This window comes from Bos grunniens, chromosome 12 (genome assembly GCF_055505025.1).
Source record: "Bos grunniens cultivar Pamir isolate PY7600 chromosome 12, Bosgru_T2T1.0, whole genome shotgun sequence".
Taxonomy (NCBI): Eukaryota; Metazoa; Chordata; class Mammalia; order Artiodactyla; family Bovidae; genus Bos; species Bos grunniens.
Window position 1 is genome coordinate 70,892,854 of NC_141176.1, and position 23,839 is coordinate 70,916,692.

Genomic DNA, 23,839 nt, shown 5'->3' on the forward strand with positions numbered 1-23,839 from the left:
AGAATTTCTTGTTTTTATCCTTAACTTAAGGGACATTTTGATATATATCATTTCATATGCAGTGCTCTTTAGGGAATAGCAAGTGTGTAATGAGAAAAAGTACACTTAATATAAAGGTAGGTGTCTCAGAGCTTTTCTGTTTCATATGTGAAGCCCACTATCTCTCATGATAACTTTGTTGATAACATTTACAAATGGACTTAGAATCAAGTTTCATAAAATGAATCTGGATCACATGACCTAGCAACCTAGCTCATGACATGAGTCAGCTTCAGATAGATGGCACATTTTGTGTTTTAAACACTCAAACAAAAGTTCACACATTCTTATTTGGGGGAAAAAAAATGACATTTGAAGTCCTTTTTCACCCAAACACATTTAGAGGTAAGAGCTCACAAGTCTTGACATTATATCATTTTGTTATGTGCATTCATCAAGAAACCAAGATATGGTGCAGCTACAAAAACTGATGATTGTGGAATGGACAAATTTGACAGCACTTCACTTCCTTTATGTTCTGATTATACATTTATCAGAAAACCTCTGTCTCTTCCAGTTCAGCTAGAAATTGGTAAAATTCAAGAATTCAAAGGCCTGGCAAACCTGATATTAACATCTAGATTGATGGTGCTCATTTTTGTGTAAAAGTGAGACACCCTCATGCAGACACTAGATCCCAGCCTCTTTGTCATCTTGTTTATAATTTATCTCCATGTTTTAATTCTGTAAAATGATTTTGGTTATCAATTAGTGATTAAAGCTTATCTGTGAATCAGAATGATTAGAACCCAAGGGAATCACGTTTGGCATTCAACCCAGCCCCATTGAGGGTTTTAATGGGGAGACATCCTTCATAGAATAAACACATCACTGGGTTTAAAAATTGTGCCTCCATTAGTGTTATGATTTGTTTCACATGAAAAAGTGACCCTAGAAATGTGTTGCTTTAGAAAGGACTTTACAGCTTTTAAGTGTGTTGTTTTTCTTTCTTTCTTTTTTTTTTTTTTCAGGTGTACTTCAAAAGGAATTATCCAGATAATGATGATGCTCAGTGACTGTGTGGTTATGAATGCTTCCAATGGACAGACCTTAATCTTAACTATTTTTGAGATAGCAGTGTGATCCTCCTGTGAAGTCAAGTCTATTCTGAAGGCATTTCTTCAATAGTATTTGCCTTGCATAAACTAAATTGTACTTCTTTATACCAGCAACAAATATTTACACATACAAGATGTTAGTTTATTTGGAGTTATCTCTCTCCAACTTCACACAGTGATTTCAAACTCTTACAAAATGACTTAATAATTTTGAAAGGTTATACTATTTTCTTTTCTTTATCCAAATCTGAGAAGCAAGCCACCAATAAAATCTGTCTCCCAGGTTTTTTGCCTTGAGAGAGTCCAGAGCTAAAGCTTATTTTCTAAGTTATAAAACAAATTTGTCACAGATTTTTTTTTTTTTTACTGTTCCCAGAATTACATATTACTTTCCAGTTATATCAAGGATTCTGTTTACTTGAAAACTGTGATGTTGCTGTTTTGTTTCACAACTGCCTTTAATATAACTAGGATCAATTATTTCACCCAAAGGCCTCTGGTTAAAATACTACAGAGAAAACTGATAGGAAAAACAAAAAATATACTCTAAGTGATATTATAGGGGAGAGTGGTGCTCCCGAAAAAGAAGATATGTGATTAAGATACAGAAGGACAATATTTAATTTTATATCTTAAAAGAGAAGGGAGAGAAAACATGCTTTCTCAAAATAAGAACCCTTTGAGGGCATTTGATAATGAAGAACAGACATGATCATTGATTGTCTTCTAGATTGGGGATTTTTTTAACATTTATTTTATGGTACACTGCAAAGAAATAGAGGAAAACAACAAAATGGGAAAGACTAGGGATCTCTTCAAGAAAATCAGAGATACCAAAGGAACATTTCATGCAAAGATGAGCTCGATAAAGGACAGAAATGGTATGGACCTAACAGAAACAGAAGATATTAAGAAGAGATGGCAAGAATACACAGAAGAACTGTACAAAAAAGATCTTCATGACCCAGATAATCACAATGGTGTGATCACTCACCTAGAGCCAGACATTCTGGAATGTGAAGTCAAGTGGGCCTCAGAAAGTATCACTACGAACAAAGCTAGTGGAGGTGATGGAATTCCAGTTGAACTATTCCAAATCCTGAAAGATGATGCTGTGAAAGTGCTGCACTCAATATGCCAGCAAATTCGGAAAACTCAGCAGTGGCCACAGGACTGGAAAAGGTCAGTTTTCATCCCAATCCCAAAGAAAGGCAATGCCAAAGAATGCTCAAACTACCGCACAATTGCACTCATCTCACATGCTAGTAAAGTAATGCTCAAAATTCTCAAAGCCAGGCTTCAGCAATACATGAACCATGAACTTCCAGATGGTCAAGCTGGTTTTAGAAAAGGCAGAGGAACCAGAGGTCAAATGGCCAACATCCGCTGGATCATCGAAAAAGCAAGAGAGTTCCAGAAAAACATCTATTTCTGCTTTATTGACTATGCCAAAGCCTTTGACTGTGTGGATCACAAGAAACTGTGGAAAATTCTGAAAGAGATGGGAATACCAGACCACCTGATCTGCCTCTTGAGAAACTTGTATGCAGGTCAGGAAGCAACAGTTAGAACTGGACATGGAACAACAGACTGGTTCCAAATAGGAAAAGGAGTTCGTCAAGGCTGTATATTGTCACCCTGTTTATTTAACTTATATGCAGAGTACATCATGAGAAACGCCAGACTGGAAGAAACAAAAACTGGAATCAAGATTTCCCAGAGAAATATCAATAACCTCAGATATGCAGATGACACCACCCTTATGGCAGAAAGTGAAGAGAAATAAAAAGCCTCTTGATGAAAGTGAAAGTGGAGAGTGAAAAAGTTGGCTTAAAGCTCAACATTCAGAAAACGAAGATCATGGCATCTGGTCCCACCACTTCATAGGAAATAGATGGGGAAACAGTGGAAACAGTGTCAGACTTTATTTTTCTGGGCTCCAAAATCACTACAGATGGTGACTGCAGCCATGAAATTAAAAGACGCTTACTCCTTGGAAGGAAAGTTATGACCAACCTAGATAGCATATTCAAAAGCAGAGACATTACTTTGCCAACAAAGGTCCATCTAGTCAAGGCTATGGTTTTTCCTGTGGTCATGTATGGATGTGAGAGTTGGACTGTGAAGAAAGCTGAGCACCTAAGAATTGATGCCTTTGAACTGTGGTGTTGGAGAAGACTCTTGAGAGTCCCTTGGACTGCAAGGAGATCCAACCAGTCCATGCTGAAGGAGATCAGCCCTGGGATTTCTTTGGAAGAAATGATGCCAAAGCTGAAACTCCAGTCCTTTGGCCACCTCATGTGAAGAGTTGACTCATTGGAAAAGACTGTGATGCTGGGAGGGATTGGGGGCAGGAGGAGAAGGGGACGACAGAGGATGAGATGGCTGGATGGCATCACTGCCTCGATGGACGTGAGTGTGAGTGAACTCTGGGAGTTAGTGATGGACAGGGAGGCCTGGCATGCTGAGATTCATGGGGTCGCAAAGAGTCGGACACGACTGAGCGACTGATCTGATCTGATCTGATACTGCTGTTAAGTCGCTTCAGTCATGTCCGACTCTGTGCGACCCCATAGATGGCAGCCCACCAGGCTCCCCCGTCCCTGGGATTCTCCAGGCAAGAATTCTGGAGTGGGTTTCCATTTCTTCCTCCAATGCATGAAAGTGAAAAATGAAAGTGAAGTCTCTCAGTCGTGTCTGACTTGTAGCGACCCCATGGACTGCAGCCCACCAGGCTCCTCCGTCCATGGGATTTTCCAAGCAAGAGTACTGGAGTCGGGTGCCATTGCCTTCTCCGATGGTACAGTATAGATAACATAAAATTTGCCATATTACCATTTTTAAACATACAATTCAGTGGCATTAATTGTATCCACAATATTGTACAACAATCAACATCTATTTAATTTTTGTTAATTATATTAGTACTTTTCAGTGTGTTATTTCTACAGAGTCATTTTTGGTGAAGTTTTATTTCTTTAGCAGTGGATTTGTTTCTGTGAGTGTTGAGCTTGACTGGCATAAAATTATTCATAGTATCTTAAATGTTTAATCTCTGCTGCATCTAAAATTATGTTGTTCTTTGCTTTTTAACTTTGTGACTCTGCCCTGTTTTTTTCCTTGAAAAGTCTTTTTTTTAATTTTAAGTTTTTAATTTTTTTTAAATTTATTTATTTTAAAGTCTTGAATGACTTTTTCCTATTAATTTTCAAAGAATAATTTTTTTTGCTTCATTGACCCTTTGGTGGGTTTCTTTTCCTTTTTTTTTTTTTGGTAGTTTCACTATATTATTTTTTCTTTCCTTTAACTTTTCTTCATTTACTTTGTGATATTTTTCACTAAATTCTTAAATTAGAAACTTATATTAGAAAAGTGATTAAGTTAAAAATTAAGTACACAAAGCCTACTTTTTCCCCCTAAGACTCACTTTAGCTGCAACTACAAGTTTTGGTACTTAGCACTGATCAATAACCATTGTATTTAGGTATTTTCTAATTTTTAATTTTATTCATTATATCTTTTACCCATGAGTTATTCATAAGTGTAATGTTCTCTAAATTTCAAATGCGAATTGCTTTTTACTATGAGATTAAACCATGTGAAAATCACATACAGCCTTGTTTTAACCTATAAAAACGGCAGTTTCATATGGTTCAACATATTAATTTTCTTTTGTTATTAACCTAAAACTTAATTTTGTTTTAGTCAGACATTAGATTGAGGATTTTAAACCAAAGATAACCACACTCACACAGAGAGTCCTTGTTTCCATTTTATATATTTACTTGGTGATTTAGAAATATTATGTATGTAAACAGTGTTTTCAAATAAAAATCCTGGTCAAGAACTGAATGTTTTTTGATACATGCTACAGATTGTTTCTCTGACATGCAGTCTTGGATGGAGTTCAGTATTGGCATATGTATTAAGGGTGCCATTAGGATCAGCACTTGTGGAATCAAGAGGGAAGAAATGGGATAGGGCAGAGGAAAAAATCAAGCTGGAGCACTGGCCAGATGACCTTAGCTGATCCATGGGAGTTCTGATGTGATGACCCTTTGGGATTGTTGTGACATATCCACTGGCCAGCTTTTCATACATCCACCTGGATGGGTCATTGTACAAAGGTTGCGCCCAGGGCGGCTGGTGGCTTAAAGTCACCCACTAGCAGCACTTCTAGTGGCTGGGCAATGAGTCCGTGAAGGGAGGTCTGAACAGCACAACTGCATGCCCCTCATGGGTGTGTCACAGCTCCAGAGGTAGGTGATGAGTGTGCACTGTGATGGAAACTCTTGGTGATTGATGTTTCACTAAAATGACTGAGTAACTGATTCTCTGGTATTCCCTATGGTTTAAAAAATAAAGGAGGAAGTCCATGTAGGGGAGAAATCCTCATTCTGTAGGGTCAGCCCAGTTGTCACTTCTTCTAGGAAGCAATCTCAAGATCATTCATCATCCTAGTTAATGCTTATTTCTCTGATACCCTGGTCACCTCTCATTTGTTAAACCCAATAATGCTTGGCTAGTGCCTGTTCTCACCATCTTGAAATACTTAATTTTTGAACAAGGGTCCTTCTTTTTCCATTTTGCACTGGGTTCTGTAAATTATGTAGCCTACCCTGATTATGAGTATTCATAGGTGGTTTGTTTTCTTACTAAACCACAAGCTTCTAAAAACTTTAAACTGTACCCTGTTTACTTTTTAATTACATCTTGCAGCACAATGTCTATCACATTTTTGTTGTTCATTAGTCGCTAAATTGTGTCCAACTCTTTTGCAATCCCATGGATTGTAGGCCACTAGGCTCCTCTGTCCATGGGATCTCCCAGGTAAGAATACTGAAGTGGGTTGTCATTTCCTTTTCCAGGGGATTTTCTGGACCCAGGGATCATACCTGCATCTCCTGCATTGGCAGGCAGATTCTTTATCACTGAGTCACCTGGCTAGCCTTACAGCACAGTGTCTGTCAAACAACATAAGGGATGCTCATTGCTGAATGAATTTTGACTGAAAACAAATATTCTTTCTGAACGTTATGATTTTGAAATTTTAAGAGGTAGCCTGGAGAAGGCAATGGAAACCCACCCAAGTACTCTTGCTTGGAAAATCCCATGGACGGAGGAGCCTGGTAGGCTGCAGTTCACGGGGACACAACTGAGGGACTTCACTTTCACTTTTCACTTTCATGCAATGGAAAAGGAAACGGCAACCCACTCCAGTGTTCTTGCCTGGAGAATCCCAGGGTTGGGAGAGCCTGGTGGGCTGCCATCTATGGGGTTGCACAGAGTCAGACACAACTGAAGTGACTTAGCACCAGCAGCAGCAGCAGCAGCCTGGGATAACAGAAAGCCCTGGGTTTGGAGTCAGTCACATTGATCTGCATGCCAATTCTTTATCTGCTACTTGCTAGCAGTGTAAGTGTTCAAAAAGTGTAGTGTCCAACTGGGACACTTGGGAGTGAAAGGAAATAACTAGCTGAGTTACCAACATAATAAACTGGCACCAACCTTGACAAAATGGGCTCTGGATACCATATAGCCATGTAGCCTTAATTACTTGCATAGGTAAGTCTCAGCTTCTGAATCTCAGCTTCTTCATCTGGAAAATGAATATAACTTCTGCTCTTGAGCAGTTGCTTTGGTTGGATGATGGATGGACAGAAAGCATCCAAAGAAGCAAAGGATGGAATCACTGACCTTGGTGATTCTTAATCATCAAGAGAAGAGAGCAAGATGGGTATGTTTGAAAGTAGGTAAGAGACTGTAAAGGATGTATTTGAGTAGGTTCTCATCTGACAGCCTAAGTTATAACTGTTCCTCTTCATTTAACATATAGTTAAAATGATGTAAGCACATGGGGAGGAGCACAAGCTCTGGAGTCAGCCTTCTAGGGACAAATACTGGCTCCTCTGGGCATTACTGACTGGGTTTGGATACGAGTTCTGCTACCTGTTAATTGTGGGCTGTTAAGGTTGGGAAGCCCACTGTGCTTCAGTTTCTTTGTAACGTTGAGATGGGAGTAGTATGTTTCTCAGAGAGCAATTTCAAAGATTAAATACATCAGAGACAGTCACAGAATATGGTCTGTGAGCTAGTGCCAGTTCATGACCTGTTTGTAACCAGGTCTGAAATAAGTACAGAAAATTCAAGAAAGTAGAAACTCACAGCCATCTGCTGTTGCAGTGACATCCATACTCAGGATGGGTGGGATCTTGAACAGCCCAGGGACCATTGTGAGTGTTGCACTTGCAATGGGAGGTGCATGTGGCTGAGCTGCACACTAACTGTGCACAATGGATCAGTGATTAGGTTGCAATGGGCTGAAAATATAAAAGCTGACTCAATCTGAGATGTGAGAAGCACTACTTTAGAACAATACTGGATATGTAGTTAGCTCTACTACCTTCTTTGTTACCATATTTGTTACCATATTTATATTTAAAATTAGACCATAGTGGTAATTCCCTGTCAGTTGAATGGTTAAGACTCTGCACCTTCATTGCTGGTGCCATATGGGATGTTGATGCTGGTGCTCTGTGGACCACACTTTGCCAAGCAAGCACCTGGAGGAGAGGGCTCTGGACTGGGGTGTGTCCCCTTGGCTCTTAGGGGCTTCACCCTATGGGGACTGGGAGGAGTGTGTCAGCGGAGGACTAGACTGGGGTTCACTAAAGTGTGTGGCTCAGGGCAGAGGTCTCTTGCCCTGTTCTAAGGGCAACCTGGTCCCCTCTTTGCCCATGTCCTGATGCATCCATGGGCTCTGTTCTCACACTACAGGCCCTGGTCCTCCCCTACCAGCTCTGCCAGCAAGAACCTACTGTAGAGCACAGGGAACAATATTCAATATATTTTAATAACCTTCATGGAAAAGAATCTGAAAAAAATATTATATATATATATATAGTGTACATATTATATATATAACTGAATCATCTTTGCTGTCCACTTGAAACTAACATAATATTGTAAATCAACAATACTTAAATAAAAAAAATGATGCTAAGTTCTTCAAAAAAGTTTTAAAAAATAAAGGGATGAGATCCTGCTTGCAAATATGAATGTGGTGATACCCAGTGAGTTCACCTGGCCACCACTCCTCACCTGCACTCTGTAGGTGGGAGCTCGAGTTATCTTTCCTCATGTTACCTGCAGGACTCAGCCTAGCCATGCCTGCTGTATGTGTGTACACATGCACACGCACACAATTACAGGTAATCTTTGAGAGTCTGGGCACCACACATGAGCAGGAATGCATAGCACTCTCTGCCTTTATTGATGTCCCTGTACCTACCATGACCCTCCAGTCCCCTGCCATCTCTATGGGAGGCAGAGGAAAGCTGGCAGCTCGGGTATGAATGTGCCGTTCCCATCCAGTGGACAAGGACCACAAAGAACTGTTGGGAGGCAATCCTCAATGCATATGCTTACCTACTGTTAACTATAAACAAAAATAAATGGAATGTCGAGAAAACATGTGATGCTCTTTTTCAAACTCATGTAGGAGATAGGGTTTTAAGTTTAAGTTTATTTTTAAAAATTTATTTTAATTGGAGGTTAATTACTTTATAATATTGTATTGGTTTTGCCATACATCAACATGAGTCCACCACAGGTATACACGTGTTCCCCACCCCAAACCCCCTCCCTCCTCCCTCCCTGTACCATCCCTCTGGATCGTCCCAGTGCACCAGCCCCAAGTAACCAGTATCATGCATCAAACTTGGACTGGCGATTCATTTCATATATGATATTATACATGTTTCAGTGCCATTCTCCCAAATTATCCCACCATCTCCCTCTCCCACAGAGTCCAAAAGACTGTTCTATATATCTGTGTCTCTTTTGCTGTCTCACATACAGGGTTATTGTTACAATCTTTCTAAATTCCATATATATGCGTTAGTATAAATTGCCAACATCCGCTGGATCATGGAAAAAGCAAGAGAGTTCCAGAAAAACATCTATTTCTGCTTTATTGACTATGCCAAAGCCTTTGACTGTGTGGATCACAAAAACTGTGGAAAATTATGAAAGAGATGGGAATACCAGACCACCTGATCTGCCTCTTGAGAAATTTGCATGCAAGTCAGGAAGAACAGTTAAAACTGGACATGCAACAACAGACTGGTTCCAAATAAGAAAAGGAGTACGTCAAGGCTGTATATTGTCACCCTGTTTATTTAACTTATATGCAGAGTACATCATGAGAAACGCTGGACTGGAAGAAACACAAGCTGGAATCAGGATTGCCGGGAGAAATATCAATAACCTCAGATATGCAGATGGCACCACCCTTATGGCAGAAAGTGAAGAGGAATTCAAAAGCTTCTTGATGAAAGTGAAAGTGGAGAGTGAAAAAGTTGGCTTAAAGCTCAACATTCAGAAAACGAAGATCATGGCATCTGGTCCCACCACTTCATGGGAAATAGATGGGGAAACAGTGGAAACAGTGTCAGACTTTATTTTTCTGGGCTCCAAAATCACTACAGATGGTGGCTGCAGCCATGAAATTAAAAGGTGCTTCCTCCTTGGAAGGAAAGTTATGTCCAACCTAGATAGCATATTCAAAAGCAGAGACATTAATTTGCCATCAAAGGTTTGTCTAGTCAAGGCTATGGTTTTTCCTGTGGTCATGTATGGATGTAAGAGTTAGACTGTGAAGAAGGCTAAGGCTGAGTGCCAAAGAATTGATGCTTTTGAACTGTGGTGTTGGAGAAGACTCTTGAGAGTCCCTTGGACTGCAAGGAGATCCAACCAGTCCATTCTGAAGGAGATCATCCCAGGGATTTCTTTGGCAGGAATGATGCTAAAGCTGAAACTCTAGTACTTTGGCTACCTCATGGGAAGAGTTGACTCATTGGAAAAGACTCTGATGCTGGGAGGGATTGGGGGCAAGAGGAGAAGGGGACGACAGAGGATGAGATGGCTGGATGGCATCACTGACTCGATGGACCTGAGTCTGAGTGAACTCTGGGAGTTAGTGATGGACAGGGAGGCCTGGCATGCTGCGATTCATGGGGTCGCAAAGACTTGGACATGACTGAGTGACTGATCTGATCTGATCTGATCTGATACTGTATTGCTGTTTTTATTTCTGGCTTACTTCACTCTGTAGAATGGCTCCAGTTTCATCCACCTCATTAGAACTAATTCAAATGTATTCTTCTTAATGGCTGAGTAATACTCCATTGTGTATATGTACTGCAGATTTCTTACCCATTCATCTGCTGATGGACATCTAGGTTGCTTCCATGTCCTGGCTATTATAAATAATGCTGCAATGAACATTGGGGTACATGTGTCTCTTTCAATTCTAGTTTCCTCAGTGTGTATGCCCAGCGGTGGGATTGCTGGGTCATAAGGCAATTCTATTTCCAGTTTTTTAAGGAATCTCCACATTGTTCTGCATAGTGGCTGTACTAGTTTGCATTCCCACCAACAGTGTGAGAGGGTTCCCTTTTCTCCACATCCTCTCCAGCATTTATTGCTTGTAGACTGTCGGATTGAAGCCATTCTGACTGATGTGAAATGGTACAGCATTGTGGTTTTGATTTGCATTTCTCTGATAATGAGTAATGTTGAGCATCTTTTCATGTGTTTGTTAGCCATCTGTATGTCTTCTTTGGAGAAATGTCTATTTAGTTCTTTGGCCTATTTTTTGATTGAGTCATTTATTTTTCTGTAATTGACCTGCAGGAATTGCTTGTATATTTTTGAGATTAGTTGTTTGTCAGTTGCTTCATTTGCTATTATTTTCTCCCATTCTGAATGCTGTCTTTGCACCTAGCTTATAGTTTCCTTTATTGTGCAGAAGTTTTTAAGTTTTATTAGGTCCCATTTTGGAGAAGGCAATGGCAACCTACTCCAGTACTCTTGCCTGGAAAATCCCATGGACCAAGGAGCCTGGTAGAGTGTAGTCCATGGGGTCGCTAGGAGTCGCTTTTCACTTTTCACTTTCATGCATTGGAGAAGGAAATGGCAACCCACTCCAGTGTTCTTGCCTGGAGAATCCCAGGGACAGGGGAGCCTAGTCGGCTGCCGTCTAAGGGGTCGCATAGAGTCGGACACGACTGAAGTGACTTAGCAGCAGCAGGTCCCATTTATTTATTTTTGCTTTTATTTCCAATATTCTGGGAGATGGGTCATAGAGGATCCTGCTGTGATTTATGTCGGAGAGTGTTTTGCCTATGTTCTCCTCTAGGAGTTTTATATTTTCTGGTCTTATGTTTAGATCTTTAATCCATTTTGAGTTTATTTTTGTGTATGGTGTTAGAAAGTGTTCTAGTTTCATTCTTTTACAAGTGGTTTACCAGTTTTCCCAGCACCACTTGTTAAAGAGATTGTCTTTAATCCATGGTATATTCTTGCCTCCTTTGTCAAAGATAAGGTGTCCATAGGTTTGTGGATTTATCTCTGGGCTTTCTATTTTGTTCCATTGATCTATATTTCTGTCTTTGTGCCAGTACCATACTGTCTTGATGACTGTGGCTTTGTAGTAGAGCCTGAAGCCAGGCAGGTTGTTTCCTCCAGTTCCATTCTTCTTTCTCAAGATTGCTTTGGCTATTTGAGTTTTTTTTTTTTTTTTTTGTATTTCCATACAAATTGTGAAAGGATTTGTTCTAGCTCTGTGAAAAATACCGTTGGTAGCTTGATAGGGATTGCATTGAATCTATATATTGCTTTGGGTAGTATACTCATTTTCACTATATTGATTCTTCTGATCCATGAACATGGTATATTTCTCCATCTATTAGTGTCCTCTTTGATTTATTTCACCAGTGTTTTATAGCTTTCTATATATAGGTCTTTTTTTTCTTTAGGTAGATATATTCCTAAGTATTTTATTCTTTTCATTGCAATGATGAATGGAATTGTTTCCTTAATTTCTCTTTCTGTTTTCTCATTATTAGTGTATAGGAATGCAAGGGATTTCTGTGTGCTGATTTTATATCCTGCAACTTTACTATATTCATTTTTGAAGTTAAAAAATATATAATATAATTTTAAGTTTAAAATATTTCTGATTCTAGGCTTCAGTTCAGTTCAGTCATTGAGTCATGTCCGACTCTTTGTGACCCCATGAATTGCAGCACGCCAGGCCTCCCTGTCCATCACCAACTCCCAGAGTTCACTCAAACTCATGTCCATTGAGTTGATGATGCCATCCAGCCATCTCATCCTCTGTCGTCCCCTTCTCCTCCTGCCCCCGATCCCTCCCAGCATCAGTATCTTTTCTATTGAGTCAACTCTTTGCATGAGGTGGATAAAGTATTGGAGATTCAGCTTCAACATCAGTCCTTCCCATGAACACCCAGGACCGATCTCCTTTAGAATTAACCAGTTGGATCTCCTTGCAGTCCAAGGGACTCTCAAGAGCCTTCTCCAACACCACAGTTCAAAAGCATCAATTCTTTGGCACTCAGCTTTCTTCACAGTCCAACTCTCACATCCGTACATGACCACAGGAAAAACCATAGCCTTGACTAGACAGACCTTTGTTGGCAAAGTAATGTCTCTGCTTTTGAATATGCTATCTAGGTTGGTCATAACTTTCCTTCCAAGGAGTAAACATCTTTTAATTTCATGGCTGAAATCACCATTTGCAGTGATTTTGGAGCAAAAAAAAAAAATAAGTCTGATACTGTTTCCACTGTTTCCCCATCTATTTCCCATGAAGTGATAGGACCAGTTGCCATGATCTTCGTTTTCTGAATGTTGAGTTTTAAGACAACATTTCCACTCTCCTCTTTCACCTTCATCAAGAGGCTTTTTAGTTCCTCTTCATTTTCTGCCTTAAGGGTGATGTCATCTGCATATTTGAGGTTATTGAGATTTCTCCCCGAAATCTTGATTCCAGCTTGTGTTTCTTCCAGTACAGCATTTCTCATGATGTACTCTGCATATAAGTTAAATAAGCAGGGTGACAATATACAGCCTTGGCGTACTCCTTTTCCTATTTGGAACCAGTCTGTTTTTCCATGTCCAGTTCTAACTGTTGCTTCCTGACATGCATATAGGTTTCTCAGGAAGTAAGTCAGGTGGTCTGGTATCCCCATCTATTTCAGAATTTTCCACAGTTTATTGTGATCCACACAGTCAAAGGCTTTGGCATAGTCAATAAAGCAGAAATAGATTTTTTTTTGTGTGGAATTCTCTTGCTTTTTCGATGATCCAGTGGATGTTGGCAATTTGATCTCTGGTTCCTCTGCTTTTTCTAAAACCAGCTGGAACATCTGGAAGTTCATGGTTCACGTATTGCTGAAGCCTGGCTTTGAGAATTTTGAACATTACTTTACTAGCGTGTGAGATGAGTGCAATTATGTGATAGTTTGAGCATTCTTTGACATTGCCTTTCTTCGGGATTGGAATGAAAACTGACCTTTTCCAGTCCTGTGGCCACTGCTGGGTTTTCCAAATTTGTTGGCATATTGAATGCAGCACTTTCACAGCATCATCTTTCAGTATTTGAAATAGCTCCACTGGAATTCCATCACCTCCACTAGCTTTGTTCGTAGTGATGCTTTCTAAGATTCAACTGACTTCACATTCCAGGATGTCTGGCTCTAGGTAAGTGATCACACCATCGCGATTATCTTGATTCCAGGGTAGCTCTCCTCATAAGAGTTTTTTGCTCAATCAACAGAGCACACCAGCACAACTGTAATTGTAATTTAGGGGGCTGTGATTTTGTCCCAACTTTCATCCACGGCACCCCCAGTGAGTGGCAGCCACTTTGGATCTGCCAAAATCACTGGTTTACAAGCCTGGCTACACAGTAGAATCACCTCAGGGGTTTTTCTGATGCCCAGCCACTCCTCTAACTCTGGGATCAGGATCACTAGAGGGAGAGGTGATCCTGATGAGCAGAGGGTTGGCAAACCCCTGGTCCATCAGAGGACTCTCATCTTCTGCACACATTGATTATAGATAGCAGTGACCTGAAACCTAAACCAATCAGCATAAAATGAGGTGCAACAACAACAGTGGTCTAAAGATACATATGTATCTTAATCCCTGGAATCTGTGAAAAATACCTAATATGGTGAATGATGTAAGTAAGGATATCCAGAGGAGGAATTCATCCTAGATTATCTGGGTGGATCCTAAGTGTCATAACATGTATCCTTATAAGAGAGGCTCAGAGACCTTAGAGGTAGACAAGTGGAGGAGAGGTGATGTGATGGTGGAGCAGAGAGAGATGCAGCTGGAAGTCAAGGAAAGCCAACAGCCACTGGAAGATGGAAGAGGAGGATCTCTGGTAGAGCCTCCAGAGGGAGTGTGGGCCTACCTGCCCCCTGATTTCAGACTTCTGGCCTCCAGAACTGTAGGAGAATAAATGTGTCTTGTGTTAAGAAATAAATGAGAATTCCATCTTCCTGACATCCTCATCAACACTTGGTTTTGTCAGTCTTTTTAATCATAGCTATTCTAATGGATGTGTAGTGGTATCTCATTTAGTTTGAATTTTCTTAATGGCTAGTGATGTTGAACATCTCTGTATTTGTTTGTTTGCCATGAAGATTTTCTCTTGAATTGTTTTTTATTATAGTTTATATGATTTAGCATACACTATAATGGACAGTTAATTAATTTATACAAATTTAACTATTTTGTTGAGAACAAATTATAAAGACTATATAAAAATAAAGCATCTTTCAGTTTACACTTTTTATTATAAAACAACATACTGGATGCATTCTTAATGAACTCTATTGTATGTCCCTTACTTTATTAGGCACTAAGATTTGGAGCAATGGGGCTGAGTCAGACTTCATATCAGATGCAACATCAAGTCTCTTCATTTATTCTGTTTCTGTTGGAGCACAGAGGGTGTAATCACAATGGGGAGAAGAACATAAATGGCATGTTTTGCAATATTGGGGCATTTTTGCAATGGGCTGCTCTGAAAATCATTATTTCATCTTGGATAGCTCTCCTTCCAGTTTTTCAGGATCTGAAGGCTAAAATTATTCATCTTCATTCTGAATTGTTCAATTTTTTGTGTTTTCAGAGCCACAAAATTGACTTTTGGTTTAAAACTGTAGGTCTTTCAGATCCATTCACAAGACAAATAAATGTTTTAATACACAAGGAAAATTGAAAGTCTCACAAATATTTGCTGAAATTATGACTCATAACAGGCTGGTGACTGTTGAGAAGATAGCATGCTGCTTACCTCTCCATGGGCATCATACATGGACACATGAGGTGCCCTTATTTCCTGATCTCCCCAGGTGTGCTGTACCATTGTAAAGGGGACGTTGTCTTATTTCAGTAATAACCTCTTATAAACGTATTTAATATTGTTCTTACATATATTTAAAAACTACATTTAAGAACATATATCCTTGCATAGATTTTTGCTGCTGTTGTTAAAGAACTGACTGTTAAGATCATGGATAAGTCTGGGAAACTCTGCACCAAGCAGATTCAAATTCATTATTTCACTGAATTTTATTTCAACTCTAGATGAAATAAAATTCACACTTTAGCAGGTTAAAACTCATTTTAAATGTACTATCTGAATAAAAGCTTTTTTATGAAATCTCACAGCAATATAATAGTTTTCTGTGCAAATCTCTAAAACACAAGGGTGTTTAAAAATAACCACAGTATCAAATGCCCCACCTAAAAACAATTAGCAATAATTTTTATCATAATCAAATACCAATTTATATATATAACAATTTGAATATATATTATATATAATAATTTGAATTTATAATTATTTCATAGAAGATAGATTCGCTATCGTCTTAATATATAATCACTGTCTAATCTGTCCTTTTATCCTTTACTTGTCCCACAGTAGCTGAGTCCTGCACTCTGTAAATGTTGTCATACTACATTTCACCAGTAGATGGCACTGCTAATTGTGGGGAAGAAAGATGCTTGTTACCATTCAGATTCCGGCTTCAACTTCCCCAGGAGTTCTGATTCAGTTTGTCTGGGTAGGACTTCCCATCTTCTCCAAGTAGTTTGGAAGAGTTTGTTAGACTTTGAGAAACAATGTATAAGGCCCTCATTTGCCTCAAACTGGGATTGTTAAATTTTCTAATGGGGCTTTATTTAGATACAGGAATGGGAATTAGAAAAAAAATATTATAGTCTAGTAACAAGCAGGAGAAAAAGGTATAATTTGAAGACTTTATAACAACAAGAACTTTAACTTGTTTAAAAAAAGCAGTGTGTTGAATATATCAGCACTGCATATGAAGTACAAACCCTCAGGTCCAATTAGAATTCTGTTAGCCTGGAGTCAAAAGACCCTCATCTCACACAAATGGCCTGTGTAGTCTTGGGTAAATCACATGACATCCTCAGATACCAATGGAAATAAACAGCTCTGAGACATCTCTCTCCCACTCCCCGTGGACTGGGTCCTCTGCGGCTGGGTGAACTGGTTGTATTTAAGCAGGTGGGAGGACACAATATTGAGATTTGGAGTATGACTGTAATTATGATCTCACTTGTACTCTCACGTTGATGATTTTTTTAACTTCTTTTTCTAGATGAATTATACAAAATATGCCAAAGTCAGAAACTAATTTTATTGAGTAATTATATATTTTTAATAGCTTATGTTTATAGCAGGATTGGGCTGGAGGGAAGAAGGGAAGATTACTGGCAGAAAGATGGCAAATTGCACAGAAAACCATTACATTGCTATGAGATTTCATAATGTGATATAAGTTTGCTGTTAACTGAGGAAGGGTCAACTAGATGGGCTTAAAGATTCCATCCAAATTTCACATCCTAAGTCCTCATCCTTCACAACAGACTGGAGCAAGTTTTGAAAATGTTTTTATTCAGATAGTACATTTATAATGAGTTTTAACATAGATCATTTGTGCAAATAGATTAAATTTGCTTTTTTCTTAAACAGAAAATTATAAAAAATAAGGGCCTCCATTATTTAACACTAAAAATTGTTGACCTAGTAAAGATGACAGGAGCTTTTCATGTTACTTACCTCTTTAAAAAAAAAATTGTTTGACATAAAAATTTTTCTTTTATTGTGCATTGAACCTGGACTGGCATCTCGTTTCATACATGATATTTTACATGTTTCAGTGCCATTCTCCCAAATCTTCCCACCCTCTCCCTCTGTCCAGGTTCAATGCACAATACTGGATGCTTGGGGCTAGTGCACTGGGACAACCCAGAGGGATGGTATGGGGAGGGAGGAGGGAGGAGGGTTCAGGGTGCGGAGCACATGTATACCTGTGATGGATTCATTTTGATATTTGGCAAAACTAATACAATTATGTAAAATTTAAAAACAAAATTAAAATTTTCCTTGAAATTGGAATGTATTGAGCTTTTTATGCATGATACACAGAGTCAACAGGCTATTTTCAATTTTTGCGTTCATATATTTATTTATAATTGCAAATTGCATACAAATGATGTCTTCCTTTGTGTAAACTGTTAGCTAATGTCACGATTATCAGTGCCATCTACTGGTGTTAAGTAGTATGATGACATTTACAGAGTGCAGGATACTGAGCTACTGCGGGACAGGGAAAGGATAAAAGGACAGATTAAACAGTGATTATATATTAACGAAAAGGGTATTTGATGATGTTAAAATTATTTGTAATTGTTTTTAGGTTGGAAATTGATGTGGTTATTTTAAAACATCTTTGTGTTTTAGAGATTTGGGGCTAAGTCTGTCCCACTATCTGTTCCTTATGGCCTGTAAGCTAAGAACAGTTTTTTTATTAATATTTTTAAATGGTTGAAAGAATCCAAAGAAGAATATTTGTCTCATAGGAAAATTATATGAAATTCAAATTTCAGTGTTCAAAAATGAGGTTTTATTGGAGCATAGCCATCCTCATTCACTAATATTTGTCTGTGGCTGCCTTTGTGCTCCACTAGGAGAGCTGTACTCTTGCCTAGAAAATCCCATGGATGGAAGAGCCTGGTAGGCTGCAGTACATGGGGTCGCTAAGAGTCAGACATGACTGAGTGACTTCACTTTCACTTTTCACTTTCATGCATTGGAGGAGGAAATGGCAACCCACTCCAGGGTTCTTGCCTGGAGAATCCCAGGGATGGGGGAGCCTGGTGGGCTGTCATCTATGGAGTCGCACAGAGTCGGACACGACTGAAGCGACTTAGTAGCAGCAGCAGCAGCAGGAGAGCTGAGGGGTTGCAGAGATCATCCAATGTGAAAATCCTGGAAATGTATTTCCTGGTCCTCTATAGGAAACCTCTGCCCACTCTGCCCCAGAGCTCTGTTATTCTAAGTGTGGCATGTGGACCAGCAGCATAGGCTGGCCTGGGAGGCAGTTGGAATCTTGTCTCTACCCCAGACCCACTGACTCAGAATCTCTGGATCCCAGGTGAGCCCTGCTCACAGTACAGTACAGTCAGAGAAGCGCTGGTTTAGAGGCCCTGCTCCGTCCTCCTGTGGTTGCACACTCCCCAGGGGCAGGCAGAGAGGGGTAGGGGCATGGCCACCTGGAGCTCCGTCCCCTCCAGGTCGTGCTCTGAGCACCTGGAGCCCAGAATCCTGCTTCCAGCGGCAGTGCAGGCCTCTTCCTGGGGCCCATGCCCCAGCTCGACAGGTGGTCAAGATACAGCTGTTTATCTAATTGTTTTTAGGTTGGACATTGATGTTGTGGTTATTTTAAAACATCTTTGTGTTTTAGAGATTTGGGGCTAAGTCTGTCCCACTATCTGTTCCTTATGGCCTGTAAGCTAAGAACAGTTTTTATATTAATATTTTTAAATGGTTGAAAGAATCCAAAGAAGAATATTTGTCTTATAGGAAAATTATATGAAATTCAAATTTCAGTGTTCAAAAATAAGGTTTTATTGGAGCATAGCCAATGCTCCAATAAATCCCATTATACTTGAAGGCTTGGGGTGCTCTTGCTTGAGCAGTGGATTCCTCAGAGCATAGAGAGGGTCAGAGCCAGGTGTGGGAAGAAGAGGGGGAGGGCTGGGGGCTGGGGCGGGCCTTCCCTCTACTGTCCTCCCTTCTGGCTTCAAACTCCGAGGTCCAGGAATCCCAGCCTACTAGGTGGTTATGAAGGTGCACTTGACAATGTGTTAGCTTGACTTTTAACTTTTAAATATTTAAATATATAGAATGGGCTTCATTTATACTCTTGACCCAGGGCCCACAGATGTGAGTGGCAGGTCTGTTAAATGCTTCTCAAAGTGTTCAGAGATCCCCCTGCATCATATCCAATGGGGGTGTTGGTTAAAAATTCAAATTTCCAGGCCCCACTTGTGTGACTCCCTCAATCAGATCTTTAGGGAATGGAGCCTACTGCTGCTGCTGCTGCTGCTAAGTTGCTTCAGTCATGTCCGACTCTGTGTGACCCCAGATGGCAGCCCACCAGACTCCCCAGTCCCTGGGATTCTCCAGGCAAGAACGCTGGAGTGGGTTGCCATTTCCTCCTCTAGGAACCTATATTCTAACCCCTCCCCTGGTGACTTTGATCTACAGCAGAACTATAGGAAAACTTGTAATGAGGGTGAGGGGAGTGTGGAGAGGAGCAGGAAGCATCAGGCAGAAGAGAAGGAGGTCCCAGGTCAGAGGAAGGTGTCGACCATGAACTCACACCTTCCTGCGTCTCTCCTGATTTTCTTCACAACTTAGCCTGACCCCACCCCTGGGAGCTGGCTGCAGGGAGAAACTGCCAGAACGGGGCAAGGGTGTCCTCCTGCCGACCGTGGGGCTCTCGGGGGCTGCTCTGCAGAAGGAAGGACCTGAGTCAGGGGCAATAGGAGCAAAAGGGCTGTGGGCGCCTGGAGAGACCACACGGATACACCTGGGGGGCTCAGGCTGAAGCTGCTGAGCAGGTCTTTGGGCAGGTAGACCTCCTGGTCCTGCCGGGACACGGTGGAGCTGGAACAGAGGCTGCATATGTCAGTTAGGAGTCGAATGACGTTGATCAAGGTCCTTAAGCTCTGTGGGTTTGTCTCCTTGTCTGTAAGATGGGGATCCTAATACTGTCTGAGCTTGCATTAAAATTAAACGTGATAAAGTAAAAATACATCCTGCCTCACAAAGCAGAATAAGGGGCTGCTGCTGTTTATTGGGACACTCATTAGCTTACATCTCTGCACTTTCGGATGCTAGATATCATAGGCACTTGTCACTGGCTGTGCTCAGTCATGCATGACTCTTTGTGACCTTGTGACTGTAGCCCTCCAGGCTCGTCTGTCTATGGGATTTTCCAGGCAAGAATACTGGACTGCGTAGCCATTTCCTCCTCTGGGGAGTCTTCCGGACTCAGGGATCTAACTCACGTCTCCTGTGTCTCCTGGATTGGCAGGTGGATTCTTTACCACTTTAACCCAGGAAGCACCTGTCACTGGATGATAAGACCAATTTCTCAACCTCCCAGGGGGTGCTAGTGGTAAAGCATCTGCCTGCCAATGCAGGAGATCTAAGAGACGTAGGTAGGGGAACAGCCCCTGGAGGAGGAAATGGCAACCTACTCTAAATATTCCTGCCTGGGAAATCCCATCCTCTGTCCACGGGGTCCCAGAGAGTCGTCACGACTGAGCACACACACACACACACACACCTCAAACCCCAGGCACAGGAATGGTCCAGTCACAGACATGTGCCAGACCTGTGCTTGGCCAGTGGCCTGGAGCTCCCTGAGCTTCCCTGGGCAGGAGCAGCTCCTGAAGTTCCTGCCGAGCTGCTCATCCTGTTACAGTTCCCAGGGTTTGCCTCCCAGCAAGCTCATAGGTTGTGCTGAACTAAGCACATACGAAGGATATAAAAAAAATGTACCTGGATGAAAAAACAGAGTAAACAGAGTGATTCTTCAGGAGCAGGAGTGTGCATTTCTGTGTGCAGGGTGTAGATCAGGTGCTCATAAGTTTGTGCTGACCTAACTGTGGAAAATTCTGAAAGAGATGGGAAGACCAGACCACCTGACTTACTTCCTGAGAAACCTATATGCAGGTCAGGAAGCAACAGTTAGAACTGGACATGGAACAACAGACTGGTTCCAAATAGGAAAAGGAGTACGCCAAGGCTGTATATTGTCACCCTGCTTATTTAACTTATATGCAGAGTACATCATGAGAAATTCTGGGCTGGAAGAAGCACAAGCTGGAATCAAGACTGCTGGGAGAAATATCAATAACCTCAGATATGCAGATGACACCACCCTTAAGGCAGAAAGTGAAGAGGAACTAAAAAGCCTCTTGATGGAAGTGAAAGAGGAGAGTGAGAAAATTGGCTTAAAGCTCAACATTCAGAAAATGAAGATCATAGCAACTGGTCCCATCACTTCATGGGAAATAGACAGGGAAACAGTGGAAACAGTGTCAGACTTTATTTTTTTTTTGGCTCCAAAATCACTGCAGATGGTGATTGCAGCCATGAAATTAAAAGATGCTTACTCCTTGGAAGGAAAGTTATGACCAACCTAGATAGCATATTCAAAAGCAGAGAGATTACTTTGCAAACAAAGGTCCATCTAGTCAAGGCTGTGGTTTTTCCAGTGGTCATGTATGGATGTAAACTGTGGTGTTGGAGAAGACTCTTGAGAGTCCTTCAGACTGCAAGGAGATCCAGCCAGTTCATTCTAAAGGAGATCGGTCCTGGGTGTTCTTTGGAAGGAATGATGCTAAAGCTGAAACTCCAGTACTTTGGCCACCTCATGCGAAGAGTTGACTCAATGGAAAAGACTCTGATGCTGGGAGGGATTGGGGGCAGGAGGAGAAGGGGAGGACAGAGGATGAGATGGCTGGATGGCATCACCGACTCAATGGACATGAGTTTGAGTGAACTCCGGGAGTTGGTGATGGACAGGGAGGCCTGGCGTGCTGCGATTCATGGGGTTGCAAAGAGTCAGACACGACTGAGCGACTGAACTGAACTGAACTGAACTCAACTGAAGGTGAGGCTTGTGTGAAACCTCCAGGGAAAACTGTGCCACACTGAAAATCACCAGCAGGGGGCAGTATAATCCTCACGTCCAGGTGAGCAGTGTGCAAAGGCCGTGGAAAGAGGGGCCAGGAAGGCCTCACACGGGGCAAAAGGGGTCACAGGCCCCCCACCTCATCTACACCTTATACACAGAAACACTCCTGCTCCTGCAGAATCACTCTATCAGTTTACCCTGTTTCCTCATCCAGGTACAGGTCTTTACATCTTCAGTATGGCAAAGGCCAGGGGTTTGTAAACTTGGCTACAGGGGCGTTCTTTGAAATCCCAGTGCCGAAGCCTTGTCAGTTAACTCAGAATCTTGGGGGAGGGGAGGCAGGAGTCAACACTTTTTAAAACCCCACAGGTGATTCCACCCTGCAGCCAAGTGAGAACCATTGTTGGAGGCAAAAGATCTCATGTCTTCCCAAATGGCAGCTGCTTTCATTACTAGAAAGTGTGAACAAGTATAAGTTGCTCAGTTGTGTCTGACTGTTTGTCACTCCACGAATTATGTGGCCTACCAGAATTCCATGGACTTCCCCAGGGAAGAATGCTGGAGTGGGAGGCCATTCCCTTCTTCAGGGAATCTTCTCAGCCCAGGGATTGAACCTGGGTGTCCTCCATTGCAGTCAGATTCTTTACCATCTGAGCCACCAGTAAAACCAAAGATGGTTTGATTTCTTCCTATTTTGCTACCTACCCTCCCCAGTCAGACCCCAAAGGCCAAAGGGTTCCTTCTGCCAGGTATGTGTATGCTCAGTCACTCAGTCATTTCTGACTCTTTGCAACCCCATGGACTGCAGCCCACCAGACTCCTCTGTCAATGGGATTTTCCAAACAAGAATAGTGGAGTGGGTTGCCAATTTCAGCTCCAGGGGATCTGCCTGACCCAGAAATCAATGAGAGTCTCCTGCACTGGCAGGCAGGTTCTCTACCACTGAGCCACCTGGGAAGCCCCTCTGTCAGGTATGGCTTGTCCATTGAACGTGATATAGAGGACAGGCTTGCACCTAAAAGCACCCCTGGGACTGCTGTGTGTGATTCCTGTCAGCTGGGGGATGGGTGGGTTCTCACAGGACAGGCTCAGGTGTGCTGCCCGTGACTCCAGATCATAATGCTGGGTCAACATCTCTGCACACGGCCCCCTGGCCGCCATCTTGAATCACAGTGCTGGGCTCAGCATCTCTCCACACGGCCCCCTGGCTGCCAAATTGAATCACAGTGCCGGGCGCAGAGACTCTGCACATGGAACTCAGAGCCGAGGTGTCGGCACAGCCATTTCACACCAGGGAGTCTCATCTGAAGGACCAAGTGCGAGGCTTCTGCGGGTGGCGCCCTGTGAACAAGTGAAAAAAGACTCAGCACAAAGGGAGAGATAAAACGTAAACTTCATTTCATTAACCAGATGCTGACTTTACTCCCAGGGAATGGTTTATGGGCTTTATCAGTGATTGTTCCATCACAGCCCAGCCTCCCTGAATATTAAGGGCCCCAGCTTAACTTTAATGACTGTTTCCTTTGTTACCTGTGGAGATCATCTTGATGAAGAGAAAGAGACAAATTTCTCTTCTATGCCTGAAGACCCAAAAGGGAAGGTATTGATATAATCAGTTTTGTTTTTTTACCCATAAGGTAACTCCCTCTTGGCTGGGGCTTGATGTTGCTCCTGAAATAAGTGGGAGTCTGTGGTGCCCTTCATTTGAGGAAGACAACCTGGTATTGTTTAAATGGGCAAGGGAAGGGCCTAGGCATCAGGGTACAGAGAACCAGGTCTGGATTCCCAGATGAGAGGCTAAGATGGCCTCATCACTATGGAAACAGTGTTTCT

General features: G+C 41.6%; 2 protein-coding genes across 2 annotated transcripts in view; both read left to right on the forward strand.

Annotated features, from left to right (window-relative positions):
* The window catches only part of LOC147361869 (ATP-binding cassette sub-family C member 4-like), a 368,491-nt gene extending 367,097 nt beyond the window's left edge, over positions 1-1,394 (forward strand). Inside the window, exon 31 of the mRNA XM_086328626.1 lies at positions 1,011-1,394. Within this exon, the coding sequence (XP_086184752.1) occupies positions 1,011-1,055 (45 nt within the window). The 3' untranslated portion in view covers positions 1,056-1,394. The remainder of the gene's footprint in view (positions 1-1,010) is intronic.
* Positions 1,395-23,170: 21,776 nt separating this feature from the next.
* Positions 23,171-23,839, forward strand: part of LOC147361871 (ATP-binding cassette sub-family C member 4-like) — a 448,560-nt gene continuing 447,891 nt past the window's right edge. Inside the window, exon 1 of the mRNA XM_086328628.1 lies at positions 23,171-23,393. The gene's annotated coding sequence lies outside the window, so the exon portion shown is untranslated. The remainder of the gene's footprint in view (positions 23,394-23,839) is intronic.